Source organism: Pinus tabuliformis, chromosome 1_2 (assembly GCF_031772625.1).
Source record: "Pinus tabuliformis cultivar Carrire ecotype Pingquan chromosome 1_2, CPIR1, whole genome shotgun sequence".
Lineage (NCBI taxonomy): Eukaryota > Viridiplantae > Streptophyta > Pinopsida > Pinales > Pinaceae > Pinus > Pinus tabuliformis.
Window position 1 is genome coordinate 1,354,708,399 of NC_142298.1, and position 21,785 is coordinate 1,354,730,183.

General features: G+C 40.7%; 1 protein-coding gene across 1 annotated transcript; it reads right to left on the bottom strand.

Annotated features, from left to right (window-relative positions):
• Positions 1 to 1,978: 1,978 nt before the first annotated feature.
• LOC149211255 (uncharacterized) lies at positions 1,979 to 2,377 on the bottom strand. The gene has a single exon (XM_089399231.1). The coding sequence runs from the start codon at positions 2,375 to 2,377 to the stop codon at positions 1,979 to 1,981; it is 399 nt and encodes a 132-aa protein (XP_089255357.1).
• Positions 2,378 to 21,785: the final 19,408 nt, after the last annotated feature.

Here is a 21,785-nt window from a genome sequence, read left to right on the forward strand (position 1 = left end):
AATCCCTTAAGTCCAAAAAAGTGTAAAATAATACAAAAGGGATGACTTTTCGATAGTTTTAACGAGCAAGACAAGCACTCGATCTTTTTGTGTAACAATCCCTCAGGTCCAAAAAAGATTAAATTCTAGAGGAGGGATGGCACTTCTGATCGCTTTAACGAGCTGGAGAGGCCAATTGCTCGACAATCTTTTCATATTTTACGAGTCAGATGAAAAGAGCTTAAAGGAGACTCGTTTTTTGAGGAACAAGTGATGTTTTTGGATAGCAACTGGTTCTAGGTAGGGTTTGGAACTTTTCAATCGCGATAGTGTAAAGAATGTGGCTAATAGAATCAGTCGTCACAGCTGTTCCTCAAAAGGGTAAATGATCAAATGGAGGCGTATGATTGGTTAAAAGAGAGTGGAGGTGATGGTAGGAACACGACCAAGGTTCAAAAGCTGATAATTATGCGATCGCAAAGATTTTTTTTTGTAAGCTAAGGAGGGACCATTCTTTTTCCATTACTTCGAATTGAAACCATTACATTTTCATGGTGGCCTCAACCCGCCCCGAGGGGAAACCGGGTTTGTTGGCCACCTTAAGTTTTTGACAGCCATCCAAAAGCAAAAAATACTAATTCTTCTTGTCCATGCTATGTAAACTAAACATTTGAAAAGATTACTATTGTTTCTTGTTTGCATTCTAAACTGAAAATAGAAACTAAGATTATCCAACCACTTTCAAAAAACTTTAGACAACATATACATATCTTCAATTATTAATCTGCCATGACTTCCTGCTGCTCCTCTTCTTTCATTATGCCCAGGTTGATCTCCTTTATCTGCTGCTGTATCTCTTCCAGTCTTTTATCCTGCATTATCAGAGTGATCTGAATGTTCTGCATTTCTTTCTTCAAATTTGGAATTACCTGAGACAATTTTTCCATCTCTATGGCCACTTGTTCCATAGCCTTAGCCAGCAGCCTTTTCATGACCCAGTATACATGCAAGGCCTGTTTATACAAGGTCATGCATCCTCTCGTGTTCCCTGGATCTGGGAGGAGGTATTCCAAATATTCCATTTCTGATCCTGATTGCCCCTGGGTCGCATCTTCTTCCAGTTGCTGAATTATCCTTCGGATGTCCTTATTGGTGTTCTCACAGTAGGCTTTCTCTGCAAACTGTATCTTCTTCTTCTTCATTGTTTTCCTGTATTTTCTTGCTGGTGCTGGTGCATGCTCTTCCCGTTTCCCTTCCGACCATCCTCTTCCTTTGCTGCGTTGTCCTCATCCCCGTCGTGCTCTTCCTCTGTTCCTGTAATTTCCCCTACCTCCCTGACTCTTCATGCCCAAGGTGCTTCCGAATTCACCTCCCTCCTCTTGCCCTTTGCTACTCCTATCTCCATGCTCCCTGTCCTCCTGCATTTTGTCCTTTGTTGACCCCACGTCCTTCCAAATCTTCTTTCGCGATTGCTCCACTCTATCCTGGTCCGAGTCAAACATTTCCACTTCATCTTCAGTATCGTCCTGAACTGTCTGATACTCCTCTACCGTTTCTCCGTCCTCGATTCCTTTCCCTCTCTTTTCTTAGCTTCTCCATCCTCTATTGTCTTCGCCCCCGTCATTTCTCATTCTCCTCCTCGTTGCCATTCAGTTCTTCCTTCCGGCATTGCCTACTTGTCTTCTCAGCCTCCTCTGCCTTTCTATTACCCTGCCCATAGCTTTCACCACCCTACCTCTTCGCAATTCCTCTGCAATTTCATTTAACATCCTCCTCTCTTTGTCTCAGCTTCCTTCTTTATGATGTCTCCTCCGCCAATTCTCCTCATCTCTCCTCGTCCGCTTCACCTGCCACCTACCGATTTCATCACCGCCCACCTCCCTTCGTCCTTCTTCTGTACAGTTGTTCCCACATCCAATCTCTGCCACATTATCTCCACCAACTTCTTCCTTCATTACCTCGTCGTCGTCCCTCCGATCGGGGTATCTAGGTGTCTTTTTTATTGAGTTTCGGATTCATTATGGTCTTCAGTGATTATAGTGGTGAGTTCATCCCATCCCGGGTTATTCCTTATTGTTGGCCAGCTGTTGTCGATCTTTTCCTCCTGTTCTTTACTCCCCCAGTTTGCAAGGTAGTCTGCAGCCTTGTTTCCTTTCCTCCTGACTTGATTAATGATTTTGTATTCTATTCTCTTTAATAATTCAGCCAAGTCTTGGATGATCCCAACCGTCCTCCAGCTTCTAGATACTTGCTCCGAGACTTTCCCGTTGTTGAATTTTCGTAGCATTTCTACTACTATTTGTGAGTCGCCTTCTATTTCCAAATTCGTGTAGCCATTCCTTACTGCTATCCTTAGACCTTGAAAAATAGCCCACAGTTCTGCTTCATTGTTGGTCATTTCGCCTCCCCATTCCGCATACACCCATCTTGTATGTTTCTCACTGTCTCTAAAGATGCCACCAAAGCCTGCCAACCCTGGGTTCCCTTTGGAAGCCCCATCAAAATTCAACTTAATGAAATTTTTCCCAGGGTGTCTGAACTGTTCTGGACTCTAAGTTTGAGCTCTTTGCTGCATTTCGTTTCTAGGATATATCATGCCGAATTCCATATTTAGTTTTGTTAAGGTTCTTTCTTCTTTCGGGTTCGCTTTCCAATCTTCCTCCTCCCAGATCTCGGCCAGAACAGTTTCTCTAATTGATTTTTGAATTCCTTTCCATATCCTTTCTGTATTATTGATCTTGTCTAGAAAAATCCTTCGATTTCATTCCCTCCACAGGAGCCATATCACAAATCCTACCGCTAGATTCCAAATTCTCCTTACAACCCTACATGAAAATTGTCCCTTACCCCATTGAAAGATGGTCTTTTTTATGTCACTGGGGTCTCTATTTGATTTACCGAAGAGTCTTCTGACCTCTTCCCATTGATGCTGAGCGAATGGGCAGGTGTTGAGAATGTTTTCTTGGGTTTCGGTCCCCATTTTGCAAAGGTTGCATCTCGAGGGTCTGAAGAAGCCTCTCTTCTGGATCTTATCCCATGATAGGATTCTTTCTCTTCCAACTAGCCATGCAAATATGGCTATCTTCGGCCACCACTTACTATTCCAAATAGCTTTCCATTCTGCGATTTCTTCCTCCCTCTCCTGATGAGTTGTCAAATAATATGCTTCCTTGACTGTAAAGGCCCCTTTCGTAGATTTTCCCCATATGAGAATATCCGGTCTTGGTCTGGCTTTTATTTTCCTTGATTCCAATTCTTTTATATATATTCCTTACTGTTCTTGATCTATGTTTTCATCCCATTCTTCTGGCTTTCTCCATATTCTCCATATCCCATTTGTCTCCCCTTCTTTCCAGTAGTCTCTTGCATGTTCTCGCCCCTCCCTTATCACTTTTTGTTGTATACTTTGCAAGGCTTGTATACTGATCAATTTGTTTCTTTGTTGCCACTCCTCCTCCCAAAATCTAGCAGTACCTCCTCCTCTTATTTCCCAAAAGGCATAATTGTTATGATATTTCTACTCTGGCTTGCTAATTCCCAAATTGTGGAACCTTTTGGGGTTTCTTCAACTCTAAGGATGCCTGCCATTGTTGCAGGCATGTTATATTTTTGGGTCCATATTCTCTTCCATAAGTCATTTCCTCCACCACAATTTTTCTCCTAGCACTTTGTTCAGCATTTCCGGGTCATTAAGTCCTAGACCCCATTCTTCTTTTCTTTTTGTCAAACTTTTCCATGAAACTAGTGCCCATTTCCTCTGCTGCTTTGGCCCTCCCCATATGAATTTGCCAAAGATTTCTTTCATTCTTGTGCAGACCCCTTTGGGGACAGCCATGATAGATAGAGGGTAAATAGGTATCGTTTGGAGGACTGATTTCAATAAAACCAATCTGACTGCTATGTTCAACGATCTAAAAGACCAGCTTGCAAGTATATTCTTGAGTTTTTCTATAATTTGCTGCCAGTTTGCCATTCTTGTGGGATTTGTATCTAGCTGATTCCCCAGGTACTTTGTTGGAAGTTCTCCATGTCTGAACCCTAGCGTTCTAGTTAGATGAGCCTTGATTGTGTCCGGAGTGTTGAAGATGAAGGTACATGATTTCTCTTTATTTATCTCCATCCCAGATGCCTCCATAAACAAATCCAGGATTATTTTAACGCCCCTTACCTATTTTACTGAGACTTCACAGAAGAGCATGATATCGTCTACAAACTGCTGATGGGTGATGGGCAGATTGTTTCCCATTGCCTTAAGCCTTTAATTTTCCTTTCCCTCAGCTCTTTTTTAAAATACCTTCCCAAACCCTCCGCTACCATTATGAATAAGAAAGGGGATATAGGATCCCCCTGCCTTATTCCTTTTGTAGCACTAAAAGTTGACGATGGTACCCCATTTAACATGACTGGAAAAATAGGGGTTGATATCATACTATAAACCCAGTCTATCCATCTGCTGCTAAATCCGAAGGCCCCAAGGATTGCCTTGAGGTATTTCCAGCTTAAACGATTGTAGGCTTTTGATAGATTTAGCTTTATCATCATTCCTTTCTGTTTTTTCTGTTTTAGAGAATGGATCGTTTCCTGGGTTACTACTAGTCCATCAAGAATTTGTCTTCCCTCCACAAATCCTGTTTGCTCTGGTGAGATTATGCTAGGGAGAATGGATTTTAATATTTTTGCTATCAGAGTGGCAATTATTTTGTATATTACATTGCACAGGGCAATTGGTCGGAAACCCTGGGCAGTTTCTGAATTAGCATTTTTAGGGATCAAGGTAAGGAAAGTCGAGTTAAGACCTGACCATACTGTTATATACCTAGGGGGGATAATATGGGGTACGAAGGGAGGTACCCAAGGTAATAATGTAATAATGGGATGGGCCATAGTAATAAATAAGGTGGTTAACCCATATCATGTAAGGGACCACAAGTAGTTAGTAATAATGTAATCGGCCCATGGTATTAGTTCGATGGTATGAGGGAACCATGGTAATGATCCATGGTATTGTATGTATGAGGCCTATATAGAGGCTAGAGACTCCACCTGGAGGGAATTAAGGGAGAGTGAAGGATTATTGTATGAACAGGCATATGGCTTGTGGAGTGTTCTCCTTCCTTAAGGAGTGAATGTATGGTGTTGCCCTACCTTAAGCGTTTGATCAATAAAGAATCATTTCATATTATTTCTGGGTTTATTTGCATTGTCTTACATTTTCATATCATATCTATAATATTTTTGGGTTAGATCTACAACAATTGGTATCAGAGCACTTTCTTGGGCACAAAAGTGGAGAATTTTTTTTAATTTTTGCAGGATTTCGGGGGCAGCGAGTTTGCAGATCAGATCTGTATGTTTTGGTGCAAGATATACAAAATCTGATTGCATATATATTCTTTGTGAAAAAATAGCCGATTTAAAAAAAAATTCGGTTGAATCGGAGTCCGAATGAAGGAGATATCACTGATCTAAAAATCAGTGGGGTTGCAGACAATTTTTCAGGGCAGCGAGTTTGTGGCGTAGATCTAGACGTCTTAGTGCATGATCTGAAAAATATAATTGTAGATCTGGAATCTTTGTGAAAAAATACCTAATTAAAAAAAAAAAATCAGTCGAATCGGAGTCCGGATGAGGGAGATATCGTTGATTTAAAATCAGCTCTTTTTTCAGAAATTTTGGTGACGGCGGGAGAGTAGCAGCGCAGATCTAAAATTCTAGTGCCTGGATCAAGATTTCTATCACATGGGTAGATGCAGAATGATTGTTCCATTTCTAAAAATAGGTCATAATAGGGATTCTGAGCAATATTGACTAAACTGTGACAATTTCAAATTTTCGCCAAGTAAGCGAATTTTTTCTCAAACCCTCTTCATGGCGATTCTATATTTTACAGGAAAAGATGATGGTCCTACTATTGAAGAATTCATACAAAGATACAAGTCCACACATGGGACATATTGGAAGATTCCAATGGTGCTTAATATGAGAGATGAGGCTCAAAAATGGAATTTATCACTTGACTACAAGCAGTTGACCAAACTTTCAGATACAGAATTTGAAAAAGTCTTTTTGGACAAGTGGTCTCAAGCTAGAAAAAAGGAGAATGAGACACATAAGGGGTTAATTGCTACGAGTGTCTCCTTACTATAGGTTCATGGATTGATTCAGAAAGAGAAGATCATTGTTTCTATAAATCCTAGTTGTAAGCATAATTTCATCCATGTTAATTTGGCAAAAAAATTGCAAGTTCCTGCCAAAAACATTAAAAACACACAGGTGGAGGATGAGGATGTTCAAGTGTATAAGGATTTGAAGATTTCTATGGATAAGTATGTGTTGCATGGTGATTTTTATAATTTAGAAATGGATAATATGGATGTTGTTTTTGGATATCGTTGGATGGAATCTGCGGGTACTATCAATATTAATGTGCAGAAGAAATTCCTGAAGCTCTGGTATAAAAATAAGAAAATTACATTACAGGATATTTCCATCAATAAACAGGTAGAGTACATGGAGGCTGAAGCGAAAGATGCTCTAGGGACTGACATATCAGATGATGAACCTTTGATGATCGACAATCAAACACAAACAGAGGCTGAAGTAGAAAAGGTTATAAGTACATCAGATGAGGGTTCAGTGGTTGAAGTCATATTGGAAAAGAAGACACCACAACAGGGTGAATTAAAGAAAAAGACACCGTGGGTTAAAACTTCAACATATCATCACCCACATCACCCTACAAGAAAACAACCAACAAGATGGCAACCAATTAGCCACAAGGACAACAACCACCGTATGATGGATAGTGAGGAGCGAAGATCCACCTACTACACATCAACACAGAAGAGCTGCAACGGTCAACTTCCATCTCAAGCGAGCGAGGCACCAGCGAGATCAAGGGTTCACCTTTCTCTTGGATGGCTAGATGCACGTGCATGGTACCAGTGGACTACTCTTTTTGAGTAGATCTTATTATTTGTGTTCTTCCCATGTTTCGGGGACGAAACAAGCTAAGGGGGGTGGAATGTTATATACCTAGGGGGGATAATATGGGGTACCAAGGGAGGTACCCAAGGTAATAATGTAATAATGGGATGGGCCATAGTAATAAATAAGGTGGTTAACCCATATCATGTAAGGGACCACGAGTAGTTAGTAATAATGTAATGGGCCCATGGTATTAGTTTGATGGTATGAGGGAACCATGGTAATAACCCATGGTATTGTATGTATGAGGCCTATATAGAGGCTAGAGACTCCATGTCAAGGAAGAGTGAAGGATTATTGTATGAACAAACATATGGCTTGTGGAGTGTTCTCCTTCCTTAAGGAGTGAATGTATGGTGTTGCCCTACGTTAAGGGTTTGATCAATAAAGAATCATTCCTATCTATTTCTATCTTGTTATTCTTGGGTTATTTCTATTATCATAATATCTTTGGATTAGATCTATAACAAGTGGTATCAGAGCTATAACATACCTTTTGTTTCATGCGGGATTCCTCTACTGCCTCCAGGATCTCCTGTCTGAGAAAATGCCATCATGCTTGATAAAACTCCACGGTGTATCCATCTGGTCCTGGCGCTTTGTTTTTACTCATACCCTTCACAATTTCCTCCACTTCCTCTAAAGTAGCTGCCGTCATCAATGCCTTATTCTGTTCTTCTATTATTATTCTAGGGATCTCTTTACAAATAAGGTCTATAGCTGCTTCTCTATCTACTTTTGGTTCTGTTAGGATGTCTTTATGGTATCCTACCAATACTTGTTCAATTCTTTCCTGTTCAATTATCCTTTCTCCTTCTTTGTTTTTAATGGAAAAGATCCTGTTCCTTTGCCTATGCTGAATCATAGCTTGGTGGAAAAACTTAGTGTTTCTTTCTCCTTCGCGTAACCAGCTAATCTTGGATTTTTGTTTCCATAGGATCTCCTCCTGTTTCCTCCGCTCTTCAAGTTGGCTTATTATAATTCCTTCTTCTTTACTTCTTTCCTCATTTTTGCCCTCTGTAATAATTTTTTGTTGTATCTCTTCCATTTCTTTCTCTGGCTTTTGTTTCTCCTCCATTATATTCCCAAACTCATCCTTATTCCATTTTTTGATTTTCCCTTTGAGTTCTTTGAGTTTTAACTGAAAAGTATGCATCTTCCCTTTTCCTTTTTGTGTACTTTGAGAGGCTACCATTCCTCTAATTTAGATAAGAACTGAGGGTTCCTGAGCCAAAAGGCCTCAAACCTGAAGGGTTTTTTGCAGGAATTTTTCTTAATATCTATTTCCAACCTGATCGGCCAATGATCTGAACCCATCGCCGACATTATTTTAGCTTCAACAAATACATCCCGGTTCATTATTTGTTCAGATATAAGGAATCAATCTAATCTAGAAGCTATTTGATTTCTTCCTCCCCTCCGGTTATTCCATGTGTGGATGCCATTGATTGTTGGTATATCTACCAGTCTTTGCTCTGTAATCGTCTCATTAAACTCCTCCATACTTTGATCCGGTCTTCTTATGCCACCTTTTTTTTCTTCTGTCATTCTTATCATATTAAAGTCTCCCCGTACTATCCACGGTATTCCAGGGAAAATCCTTCTAGTTGCTTGCAGGTCCTTGAGGAATTTTTTCCGATCCCTTGGTATGTGTGGTCCGTAGACTCCCAAGATGAGGATCCATTCCGCTGATCCTGTCATTCTAAATAAGCCCGTGAGGATTCTAGGATAGCTTATCTAGTTTTCAAACAATACCTCCTCAGGGTTGCAGAGGATTGCTAGACCCCCTGCTATACCATTCGCATCCTAGCCCATTACCTCATATTGTATTTTTTGTTTTTTAATTATTCCTTCTAATAGTTGGGAGCTAATTTTCGTCGCTTGGATTATCATTATGCTATGCTTATCTTTCTTTATCCTCTCCTTTAGATACCTCTACTCTCCTTTGCTGTTGAGTCCCCTAATGTTCCAACTTGTGACTATCATTTTATAAATTTTTGGATGGTTGTTGAAATACCTCTGATAGAGGTATAACCCTGCCTGAGTTGACCAATATTTCTCCAACCGCTTGTATGGTTTCATTTAATGTCCTTCTGCTTCGTTTCCTACCTCCTTTTCCAGTACTTTCCATTCCCAGGCTTTGGTTTCCTTGCGTTCCTGTTTGATCTATCTGATTTTCTAAAGTGCTGCCTTTCTTCTCCTTGTATTTTTGGAATGTTTCTTTATACAATTATTTTTGGGCTTCCGGGATGAATCTTTCATCAAGGTTTTTCCAGTCCTATAACAATCTTCTCATGATTCTTTCCTCCTCATTCCCGCTATCCTTCTGTGTATCTGTCCCCATCTGGGTTTTCTCTGTTGTCATTTCCATGCTCTCCTCAGTTCCTCCTTCTGCCTTACTATTCTAGTTTAGGTCTGGTTCCTTTGTCTCTTTTATAATTTCCATTGGCTCCTCCTCATTGTCATCTTCTCCGCTCTCCTCTTCTTCCTCCTATAGAGCCTGAAATTTATTTTGGCTTTCTACTGTTACTGGTTTTGCAGGTCGTTGTATCCTTGTTACTTCCTTTCCTAGCCTTTTTTTCCTATGGACTTCCTGGAAGCCCGTTTCCCCTTCATCTGTTCTTTCTGTCCTCCTTTTCTCTTCTTCCTATTTCCTTGGTGTTTTCTCTTCTTTATTCAGTGGGCATTGTTTGAAGAGTGTTACAGGGAAAAGGGTCTATTTAGAACTGCTCTATCCCACTAAGGTGTGACAGTTGCCTTATAAACAAACAGAGAAAAGATACTTATGTTTTTCCTTTATGAATTATAGATAGAGAGGAATAGAAAGACCAACCTCTGTCTTGCACTAATCCCTTGATTCGATCCCTCTCTTCTTTGATAGTCCCCAGCTACCTGCTCCCTTGCACGCCCAGCTTCACAAAGTACCTGTAAGATCACAGAAGCATAGCACTATACAAAGACATGGATCTATATTCGTAAACAATCTAGGATCAAATGTAAATTGACCATACAAATGTAACAAGCATCAATGATACAAAAGCATGGAGGAAAACTCAAATAGCTTTTATTGATAAATAAGAAAAGATCCAGGAGTAGTTACAACCAGTTGTTCTGACCCAGCATCAACCTCCCAGCAAAGAAGCCCCTCTTCACCTCAAACAAAGCTTAGATCACCCAACAATCTGATGTTTGTCTCTAGAAACCAACAACAATTCCTTACAATATGCAAAATTCCAGCCTCTGGATCTCTGGGATGAGGGATCCATATATAGATATCTATAAGGGGGATGAGTCAGCTGGTGATTTGATTAGTGTCTTCTCTCTGACATTTCTTGCTTCCACTTGGAGACTGAGGGCCTCTTACTCATCCTTGGTCGAATTCAGTGAGGCAAGTGTCACAGGAGAAGACTCTGGAAGCTTCCATTGCCTCTCCACCTCGCGGAATGACACTGCCATTTGTCATTTCTCGCCCATCGCACCCCACAGAAGGGACTTTTGAAATGCAACGCACCCTCACAGTGTATTTGGGTGAGATGCAACGCACTTAGCCAATGGAGCAGCTGCAATGATCCTGTTTTGACCAATTCTGAGTAGTTTCTCATGGAGAACTTCTGGGAGAAGTTGTAATCTATTGACCTTGTTCCTTTAGGGGTTAGAAAAACACTTTTAGGGACTTAGGAGCCCTTGGTTTATGGACATTTCATGCTTGGGGTTGTAAGGGCACAAAAATTTCTATAACAGTTGCCCCCTAAAGTACGAGGCCGTTAACCTTTTGGTGTCGGGTGAAATGCTTTATTATGAGGATCTGAAGTTCTTTCAATGCTGGGAGGAGACCTGTAATAAGATACAATACAATACATTATCTTCATAATATTTTCATGATCTAGCTGAGGCGGGCATTCCCATGCTCAACTTTATAAATTCCTTTTCATGTACATAGGACAGACAATTGTCTGAGTGTAGACTGATGATTCTGATAGAGCCATCATCCTTTTGATAGGATGATTATCTGTGCTGCAATGATGTACATTTAATGTCTTTATTTCCTTGAATATATATCGCAACCAGGATGGATGAAACTAGATCCGGGGTCTTCAATCTCGTTCGATCTTCACTCGAAGTACAAGTCGATCCATGTGAGAAATGTCTTGAAGTCGAACATGGAAAGACATCGCTTGATTACCAGTCAATGATGTAAACTGTTATCAAGCACGAGAGGAATCACCGATAATGATAATGACCCTCAAGGTACTACAGTAAAATTCACGTGGTGTAAATAAAGGACTTGGCATCGAACACCACGCAAAATCTTTCGGTCGAAGGCCATTGATGTAAACTTGTCACCGGAAGTGAGAAACTTGCCATTGAGGCATGCAAGCTTCAAAGTATTGAATGGGGTGTTCCTAGATCAACTTCTTGGATAATGAAATGATGTCAACAAGAAGTGATCTGTCACAGGAGGGCCTTAATGAATCCCACATCAATGACATGGAATGGAGAAAATGATTTTAATGGAGATGAAAACGATCTGGTGATATAAGGTTCAGGGTGGCGGTCATGAAAGAATGGAGTATAATGTATGGTAGTAGGTGAGACACAAGTGAATTCTCTGAATGACTTCTCTTGAACATATCGGCGACACTAATGTGATGGATTGGTAGCATTAACCCCAAATGTGGATGGTATGGTGTGACCATGGTGATGTGGCCGGTGAATGAAACAACCCAACCCGACTCGGACACGGAGCGGAAGTGTCATGTTCAAGAGCGACTTGCTACCAACAAAGTTTCTTTGAGTTTTCTTCCCAATTTTTCCCCAGTCATTGCTGACCAGTACATCTATATTTTTGTCAAGCTTGAGGAGAATAACATATGCTTGTTCTATAATTTTCCCTTCGGGCAAACCCATCGCTATGTTTTAATGAGCCTAGCGATAGTGAAACTCGTTCTCGTCTAAAGACAAGTTTGTTGCTATTAATCTTTTTAACAAGTTTAACGACAAAGATAACTCGACCCTTTTCAATTTTAGAGAGTCTGAAAAGGAACGTAAAGGTAACTCCAAAATTCCTTTTTCGTCATCTAATCCCTTAAGTCCGAAAAAGTATAAAACAATACAGAAGGGATGGATTTTCGATACTTTTAACGAGCCGAACAAAACAAGCACTCGATCTTTTTGTGTAATAATCCCTCACGTCGAAAAAGATTAAAATCTAGAGGAGGGATAGCACTTCCTATCCCTTTAACGAGCTAGAGAGGCCAATGGCTCGGAAATCTTTTCATATTTTACGAGTCAGTTGAAAAGAGCTTAAAGGAGACTCGTCTTTTGAGGAACGAGTGATAAAATGGGTAGCAGCTGATTCCAGGTAAGGTTTGGAATTTTCCAATCACGGCAGTGTCACAAGAATGGCTAGTTAAATCACTCTTCGTAGTTGTTCCTCAAAATGGGTAAACAATCAAATGGAGGTGAATGATCGGCCAATGAAAAAGTGGAGGTGACGGTGCAAACACGACCAAGGCTTTAATGGCTGAAGTACTACATTCACGATGGTTATTTACCGAGGAATAGTTCATTTTTTAATGAGCTTAAACGCGGGTGGAAACATTTGCTCATGTCTTATGTTTATTTTTTAACGAGCTTGAACTATGTGCTAAAACTGCTCGATTAATCCAGTCGTGTGATAAGAATGTCTCATATAAAACGACAACTTTTAGAGTTTTGCCCCACATCCTTTTTTTATGCAAGTTAGGAAATGACCAATCCAAAAAACAGATAAATGATCGCTCTTTGCTTGCACTCCAAAAGGTTTGCATGCCCCCAGGTATAAAACAGAGTTTCAAGGTTACCCCTTCTTTAGTCCGTTAAAACATTTGTTTTACCGAGAGAGGCCTACCTCTTACAGGTTACCAAAGAAAGTTCTATTTACGGTGTAAGCAAAACACCTCTCTGGCGATGTCTACCGAAATAAACAAAGGTGAGCGGCGATGCCCGCCAACTCACATAACTTTGACAAGAGAATCTTGTTCTAGAATAACCCCCTCTTCCAATCACGGACGGGGGTACAGACTAGTCATGTTCTCCCACGGAAACCTACCCTATACCCCAAGTTTTCCTCCCGAAGCAGCCCAGGGTGCATGCCCCCTGGGTTTCCGTCATGTCCCCCCGAATCATTCGCGCTCATCGGGAGGACGAACTGGAGATTGAGACATTTCTTGCGTGAAAAGAACATTCAGGGATGGTATATGACTATTTGCTCTATATGATCCGGGAAATGAAAGCTGGTCCACGAGCTTGACCAGTCTTCCTTCGTGCAGAAAACACATTACTCTAAAGAGTGAGGAGACAATTGCTCCCATGCAATACATATAGTCTCGTCCAAGGAGTAGATTGTAATCCAGGGGTCCTTGAACTACCATTACGTTCATGTGAATAGTTTTCCCTCTCAATGTTATGGACACATTGGGAAGGATCCCTAATGGTCGACTGGTTCCTTTATCAAAGCCTGTTAGATTTCTCATCTCAGGCAAAAGCGATGGCGAACCAAGCGCTTTCCAAGCAGTTGAGGAAAGGATACTCACAGAAGCCCCCTCATCTATGATGGTACCAGCCATAACCATTCTATATATTTGAACAATGATTCAGAATGGTACACTAGCTGGTAAACGGGGTCTGCCTAGCTGATTCCAGTCGAAGAAGACAACTAGGTTGCTTGGAGGTGGGACTGAATAGATGGCCAGGTACGACTCTGACGAACTTCCTTCCTGCGGTAAAGGAACGGGTAAATTTCCCCCATGTTCGTTGGAGTCTGTGCTTATGAAAAGAATTTGGACGGTGTCATCCTTGTTCTCTTCAGTGACTGTATCATCTGAAGATGGAACCTCTGAAGGCAAGACCCGGTCAACTGCCACCTCGACCTTTTGAATTTCGTCTGGTATGGATTCAGATGGTTTATCTTCAATGATAGGTGCTTCGGCCGACCACCTAAGCGGGCCAGCAGATTTTCAACTAGTGACGGACTCGGTAAGAGTTTTTTATATCCAGGAGGAAGTCGTAACGGTGAAACCGGACGATCACACAAAACTCTTTTAGCTTTGTCTAAGAAGGGACAATGGTGGACGGCATGATCGCCTTCGCACAGTTTGCAAGGAAATCTATATTTTCCTTTTTTTCCTGGGGCTTCACTTTCACTAGTTGACGGTGTGTTTTCAACATGATCATCAGAGGTTGACGACACCGGGTTGTGCAAACGAGGAGACTAGTCCCTTAAGATACGAGGGATGCAAGGACAATCTCTGTGATAGTGGTCTCCTTTGCAAATGACACATGGCGATTTAGGCCTGGTCAGTGCAGTGTGTGGATTTTCGCTAGACGACACTCGTCTATCCCCATTCGCCTTTGGCTCCTTCTTCTTCCTCTCTTTCTTCTTCTTTTCCTTCTTCTCCTTAGGTACTTGACTTTTGGCTTTACCAACCCCATCAAGCGAAGAGGAAGGAGGAGAGGAAGAATTAGAGGAAGTAGAAGGTTGGTGGGTAACTTTGGACTCATCTAATTGCTGATTCGATTGTTCAGGAATTGTGGTGTTCTGAACGACAGAGGTTGAGAAGAGCCATACAGGTAAACCAATTGTCAGTCCTGGAAGCGACAATGTGGCCATATGGGGTGAACCAACATCCCCCCAAGAGGATAAGGGACTAGGATTTCCTCCAAGGGGAATTCCTTGGTTGGTGGATTCCATTTTCTCAACCCAAGATCAACGTAGGAAAGGGTAATGAATATTCCATTTAAAATAAATTCTAGATGCTTTGACACAACTTGTTTTTTCAGTTTTTAAGAGTCGAGAAAAAAACAAAAGATGACTCTAGTCTCCTTCGATTTTTAATGAGCCTGAAGTGACAAGTGCTCAGATGGACCTTTTCCATTAAGGAGTCTGAAAAGAAATGAAAGGGACTACTCTGGAAGTCTAGGTAGAGGGATTACCAAACCAATCGCAAAACTGTAGAATACTTTTTACGGTACGGCAGTCAATCTTCCCAAATGCTGTGTTCAGTGCATTGCGATCGATAGGGCGGCAGACACGGCTTCCTATGGATAAAGGATTTAAGCCTATTGGGGTCTCCCAAAATATACTCGACGGTACGTGGGAGCACAAGTCCGTACTGGCACTTATCGTCTCAAAGTGGAGGAATCACCCAACCATCAGTGAGAACAACAGTTACTAGGCTTTACGACGCCGGAATACATCTCTAGCCTAGACTTTTAAATGTTGTGCGTTAAGTTCCAAAGCGTTGTTAGATTCATTGAATTTATTTTAAGTTGATCTTGTTTATGAAGTTTGCCTTTCGAGTTCACCACGAGATGTAGATGTAATTCCTAAAATGCAATCTAAGATGATAAACAAAATTTTTATCTCTTTTATGCAATGAAAATCCTAGCTACTAGGGAAAAGAAAGACATAATCTTTTCACAAAGAGCAAAGAGCACACTCTAAATGCACTTTCCTAAATCAAGCCAATCAGACTGTCTATATGCAAATGCACATGCATGTATTTGTTTTTCGACTTTCTTAGTATATGGATGCTAAAAAGAGAGTTGATGCACAAATATGAATTTCTTTTCAAGCGACAAATATAAACAAGCTTCTTTTCGAAATAAAAAATGGAGACGATTACGACACCTTACGATTTTGAAATGAATACTTGTTTTTGACACTAGAAAATTACAAATTCAGACCAAAAGCAATAGTAACAGGATAATCGACCATCAACAGCAATCAAACTCTTTCCTACAATTGAAATCGACACTTGCGACAGATTCAAATCAAAGGACGACAGTACGAATATACTACTTTTGCAAAGGAGAACTGTAAATGACTCAACAAACACACGAAAACATCTACAGTTCTTTTGCACAAAGGAGGCAGAATAACAACAAGGAAAAGGGGTTTCAAACAAACATATACTGATCACAGGCAGCAAAATTCAGGAATGGAACTGGAAAGGATGATCCACAGAAGCCACAACTACACAGAGCTAGTCTGATCAGCGCACCTGTAACACATAGAATCTGAAATGCAGCGCAAGTTGTTGACTCGGGAGTGCACTGAAATTCAGAATCTCTGAACAGTACCTGTGCTGGGCTAGAAACGAGACTCTGTTCGGTCTCCGGGTCATAGTTTGCAATTCAGTTCTTTGTTTTTGGCCGAGTAAAAAGCAATCAGTAATGCAACAATCAGGGGTAGATATAAGGAGGATCTAAGAGCTATCACAATGGCAATCAGATAGTTTGTGAATCAGTTGTTTAAATCATAAATAGATCCAGTGGATGGATTGAAGCAGCAGTTATCTACTTTGCAATTGTTATGGAAAACATAGTTCGAATGCTACTTATAAGTTTATGAAACAAACAACAAAGAATGATAAACAAACAAACTAATTATCTCCCTAGTGGAGTCACCATTTTGTTACAGGGAAAAGTGTCTATTTAGAACTGCTCTATCCCACTAAGGTGTGACAGTTACCTTAGAAACAAACAGAGAAAAGCTACTTATGTTTTTCCTTTATGAATTATAGATAGAGAGGAATAGAAAGACCAACCTCTGTCTTGCGCTAATCCCTTGATTCGATCCCTCTCTTCTTTGATAGTCCCCAGCTACCTGCTCCCTTGCACGCCCAGCTTCACAAAGTACCTGTAAGATCAAGAAGCATAGCACTATACAAAGACATGGATCTATATTCATAAACAATCTAGGATTAGATGTAAATTAACCATACAAATGTAACAAGCATCAATGATACAAAAGCATGGAGGAAAACTCCAAAAGCTTTTATTGATAAAAAAGAAAAGATCCAGGAGGAGTTACAACCAGTTGTTCCGACCCAGCATCAACCTCCCAGCAAAGAAACCCCTCTTCACCTCAAACAAAGCTTAGATCACCCAACAATCTGATGTTTGTCTCTAGAAACCAACAGCAATTCCTTACAATATGCAAAATTCCAGCCTCTGGATCTCTGGGATGAGGGATCCATATATAGATATCTGTAAGGGGGATGAGTCAGCTGGTGATTTGATTAGTGTCTTCTCTCTGACATTTCTTTCTTCCACTTGGAGACTGAGGGCCTCTTACTCATCCTTGGTCGAATTAAGTGAGGCAAGTGTCACAGGAGAAGATTCTGGAAGCTTCCATTGCCTCTCCACCTCGCGGAATGACACTGCCATTTGTCATTTCTCGACCATCGCACCCCACAGAAGGGATTTGAAATGCAACGCACCCTCACAGTGTATTTGGGTGAGATGCAACGCACTTAGCCAATGGAGCAGCTGCAATGATCCTGTTTTGACCAATTCTGAGTAGTTTCTCATGGAGAACTTCTGGGAGAAGCTGTAATCTATTGACCTTGTTCCTTTACGGGTTAGAACAACACTTTTAGGGACTTAGGAGCCCTTGGTTTATGGACATTTCATGCTTGGGGTTGTAAGGGCACAAAAATTTCTATAACAAAGAGGTGTCCATAATCGTGGCACCTTCTACACCTGAAGGGTATATGCTCATAGTTCATTGGTTGTTGCCATATTTCGTCATGATATTCTAGCTCTATATACTCCGGCAGTGGTTCTGCTATATTCATATAGACGCATATCCTTGCATAGGATTTATACTTCCCTCTTTTTGTTGACTCTGCTACCTTGAAAAAGTCCCAGTTGTATTACTAATACCTTCCAGGATATTAGGATCCCAGAACTCCATTGGTAGACCAAATAGTCTAACCTAGATGGGTGTTGCTAGCATCTTTTCGTTGTCCGGGTTATATCTGTCCTCCTAATGCCTCATAAACAGGCCAGCATTATTCATGAAATATGGCCCTCCTTCGAAGGTTCTTTCCTTATCCTCCAGGTTTGCAAATATCACTGTAAAGAAACCCTTTGCTCCTAGTTTTAGATCTATATGCCCTTTCGACTTCCATCTTTGTTGTATCCACTTTGCTAGGTCTCTTTCTGACGGCCAAAAACCTACAAACTTGCATATCAAAGCATGGTCTCTCATATAACATCTGTAGTCTTCAAGTTTATTGTTGGGTGTTACATACCTTGGTTTCTTCTGTGCCCTGGGTAGACATCTGCCCCCAAGATTTGTTTTCCATCGATTCCCCAGTACTGGCGCGTATTTTCTATTCTCCTTTGGGTTTCTCTACATCCCGCTCCCACTTGATTCGCCCGCCGTCATATTTTTGTAGGAGGGGATCTCTCCCCTCCCCTGCTCTCCTTCCATGGTTTCTTTCAGCTCTGTTTAGTGTTGTTAACCCTCCTCTTCGTGTTATGTCTTCGCAGGTCTGATTGCATGCAGAAGATTTACCCTCCTACCCTTGTCACCATCCTATGCCATCGCAAAGATTATTTACTGAAGGTGGGGTTCATTTTTTAATGAAATTAAACTCTATGGGAACACTTTCTCATTACTAGGTTTATTTTTTAACGAGCTTGAACTTCATGTAAAACTGCTCATGGCAAGGTTTATTTTTTAACGAGCTTGAACTTTGCGTAAAACTTATCATGCCAGTTGTATAATAAGGATGTCTCATCAATAGGTTCATTTTTTACGGAGCTTGCCCCATGTGCAACTTTTCTCCCAAGCCTTTCGTTATGCAAGCTAGGAACAACCAACCTACAAGTTTAAAGGGTTAAGAGCCTACAAACTAAGAAAATAAATGGTCGCTTTTCACTTGCATGGAAAAAGGTTTGCATGCCTCCAGGTATAAAGTAGAGTTTCCAGATCACCATATGGAGGTTCTCGCATTATAAATATTATTCCATCCACGTCGTAGACAAAACACTTCCTTGGCAATGTCCATCGAAATGGACAAAGGTGACTATTTTTAGTCCCAATCACATGACCTTTGATGAGGGAATCTTTTTCCAATCCAAATCCATTTTCCTAAACGGACAGGTGTATCATACTAGTCATATTCCTACGCGGAAACCTATCTTATATCTAGGGTTTTCCTGCCGAAGCAAACCAGGGCACATGCCTCTTGGGTTTCAGTCACAATCACTCAATCACTCGTGATCATTAGGTGGACGGACTGGAGATTGATTAGACATTCCTTGTGCAAAAAGACTAGTTAGGGATGGCATTTGACTAATAGCTGTGTTTGAACCAGGGAATGAAATCTAATCAACTAGGTGGACCACTCTACCTTCATGTGGAAAACACATCACTTGGAAGAGTGAGGAAATGATATCTCCCATGCTACAAATGTAGTCATGCCCAAGGAATATATTGTAATGTAAAGGTCCTTGGATTACCATCACATTTAGATGAATGGTTTTCCTTCTCAAATTTATAGGCAAATTTGGAAGGATCCCTAATGGTCAACTGGTTACTTTGTTGGAGGCTGTCAGATTTCGAATCTCAGGCAAAAGCGATGGTGAACCAAGCGCCTTCCAAGCAGTTAAGGAAAGGATACTCACAGAAGCCCCTTCATCTATGATAGTACCAACCATGATCATTCTGTAAGCTTGTACTATGATTTAGAATGGTACATTAGATGGTAGGCGGGGTATGCCTCATAGATTCCAATCGAAGGAAACGACTAGATTGCTTGGAGGTGGGACCGAATAAATGGCTAGATAAATCTCTAACGAAATTCCTTCCTGCGGTAAAGGAATGGGTAGATTTCCCCCATGTTCATCGGATTCTGTGTTTACGAAGAGAATTTGAACGGTTTCATTCTCATTCTCTTTGGTGACAGTATCATCTGAAGGTGGGCCCTTTGAAGACAAGATGGGGTCAACTACCGTCTCGACCTATTGACTTTGGTCCAATGAGGACTCAGAGGGTTTCTCTTCAATGATAGGTGCTTCGACCGACAACAAAGGTGTGTTAGTCAGATTTTCAACTAGCGATGGACTTGGCAAGAGTTTCTTGTATTCAAGAGGAGGTCGCTGCAGTGAAGCAAGACAGCTATCCAAGATTCTCTTAGCTTCATCGAGGAAGGGAGAATAGTGGAGGGTATGATCGCCTTCACACTATCTACAAGGAAATTTGGATCTTCCTTTTTGTCTATTGACTTCGTTTTCACTAGTTGATGGTGTGCTCTCAACATGATGGCCAGCGGTTGAAGACACCAGATTGTGCAAGCAGGGAGACCAGTCCCTCAAGATCCGTGGGATGCAAGGAAAATCTCGATGATAGTGGTCTCCCTTGCAAATGACACATGGAGATTTAGGTTTAGAAGGTAAAGTTTGTGGATTTTCACCAGATGATGCACGGTTGCCCCCTTTTGTTGCTAGATTCTTCTTCCTCTTCTCCTTCCCTTTCTTCTTCTTCTCAGTTACTTGATCTTTAGCGTTACTAGCTTCACCAAGAGAAGAGGAATAAGCAGAGGGAGAAACAAATGAAGTAGAAGGTTGGGGAGCAACTTCATCTAGTTTTTGATTGGATTGCTGGGGAATTGCATTGTTTTGAATGACAGAGGTCAAGAAAAGCCATACTGGCAGGCCAATTGTGAGTCCTGGAAGGGACAATGTAGCCATATGTGGAGCACCAACGTCCCCCCCAAGAGGAGAAAGGACTAGGATTTCCCCCAAGGGGAATCCTTGATTGGTAGACTCCATTTTCTCAACCTAAAGACCAATGAGGGAACAGTGACATTATTTTGATTAAAATAAATTTTATGACGCTTTGACACAACTTGCTTTTTCAATTTTTAAGAGTTGAGAAAAAGCTAAAGATGACTCTAGTCGCCTTCGATTTTAATGAGCCTGAAGTGACAAGTGCTCAAATGGACCTTCTTTTAAGGAGTCCGAAAAGGAACGAAAGTGACTACTCTGGAAATCTAGACAGAGGGGATTACCAAACCAATCGCAAAACTGTAGAATATTTTTTACAGTACGGCAGTCAATCTTCCCGAATGATGTGTTCAATGCATTGCAATCGATATGGTGGTAGACACGGCTTCCTAAGGATAAAGGATGTAGCCTATTGTGGTCTCCCAATATATACTCGACGGTACGTTGGAGAACTAGTCTATACTAGCACTTGTCGTCTCAAAGAGGAGGAATCACCCAACCTACAATGAAAGCGATAGTTACCAGGCTTTACGATGCCAGAATATGTCTCTAGCCTAGACTTCTAAATGTTGTGCATTAGGTTCCAAAGCATTTTTATGTTCATTGAAGTTTATTTTACAGTTGATCTTTCTTAAGAAGTTTTCCTTTAACATTCACTGCGTAATGTAGACATATAATTCCTAAATATGCAATCTAATATGATAAACAATCGTTTATTTTCTTTTTGCAATGAAAATCCTATCTACTAAGGAAAGAGAAATGAAATTATTTCAACATAGAGCAGAGAGCACACACTAGATGCACTTTTCCTAAAACAGCTTCAACATGCAGTCTTAATGCAAATGCACATGCATGTATTTTTTTTTAGTTTTCTTAATGTGAGAATGACAAAAAGAAAAAAAAGTACAGATTTGAACTATCTTCTTTCAAAGCGACAATACTAATAATTCTCTTTTCAAAAAATGAAAGTAAAGTCAAGAGGACACTTTGCGATTTCGAATTTAAAATTGCTTTCGACACTTGAAATACTAATGATTCAAATCAAATACAATGGCAAAAGTGTAATTAACTATCTAAAAGAGGAATGCTTTGTGACATTCTTTTTCGTGACTGAAAACGACACTTGCGACACTTTCAAATCAAAAGATGACAGTTCGATTAAGCTACCATTTGCAAAGGGGAACTATAAATGATGAAAAATACATAAAAAACATTCACAATTCCTTCTGATGGAGGATGAATAATGCAAAGGAAGA

What these genes read in the sequence shown, in the direction of transcription:
- LOC149211255 (XM_089399231.1), bottom strand. Translation starts at nt 2,377, where the DNA reads ATGACCAACAATGAAGCAGAACTGTGGGCTATTTTTCAAGGTCTAAGG.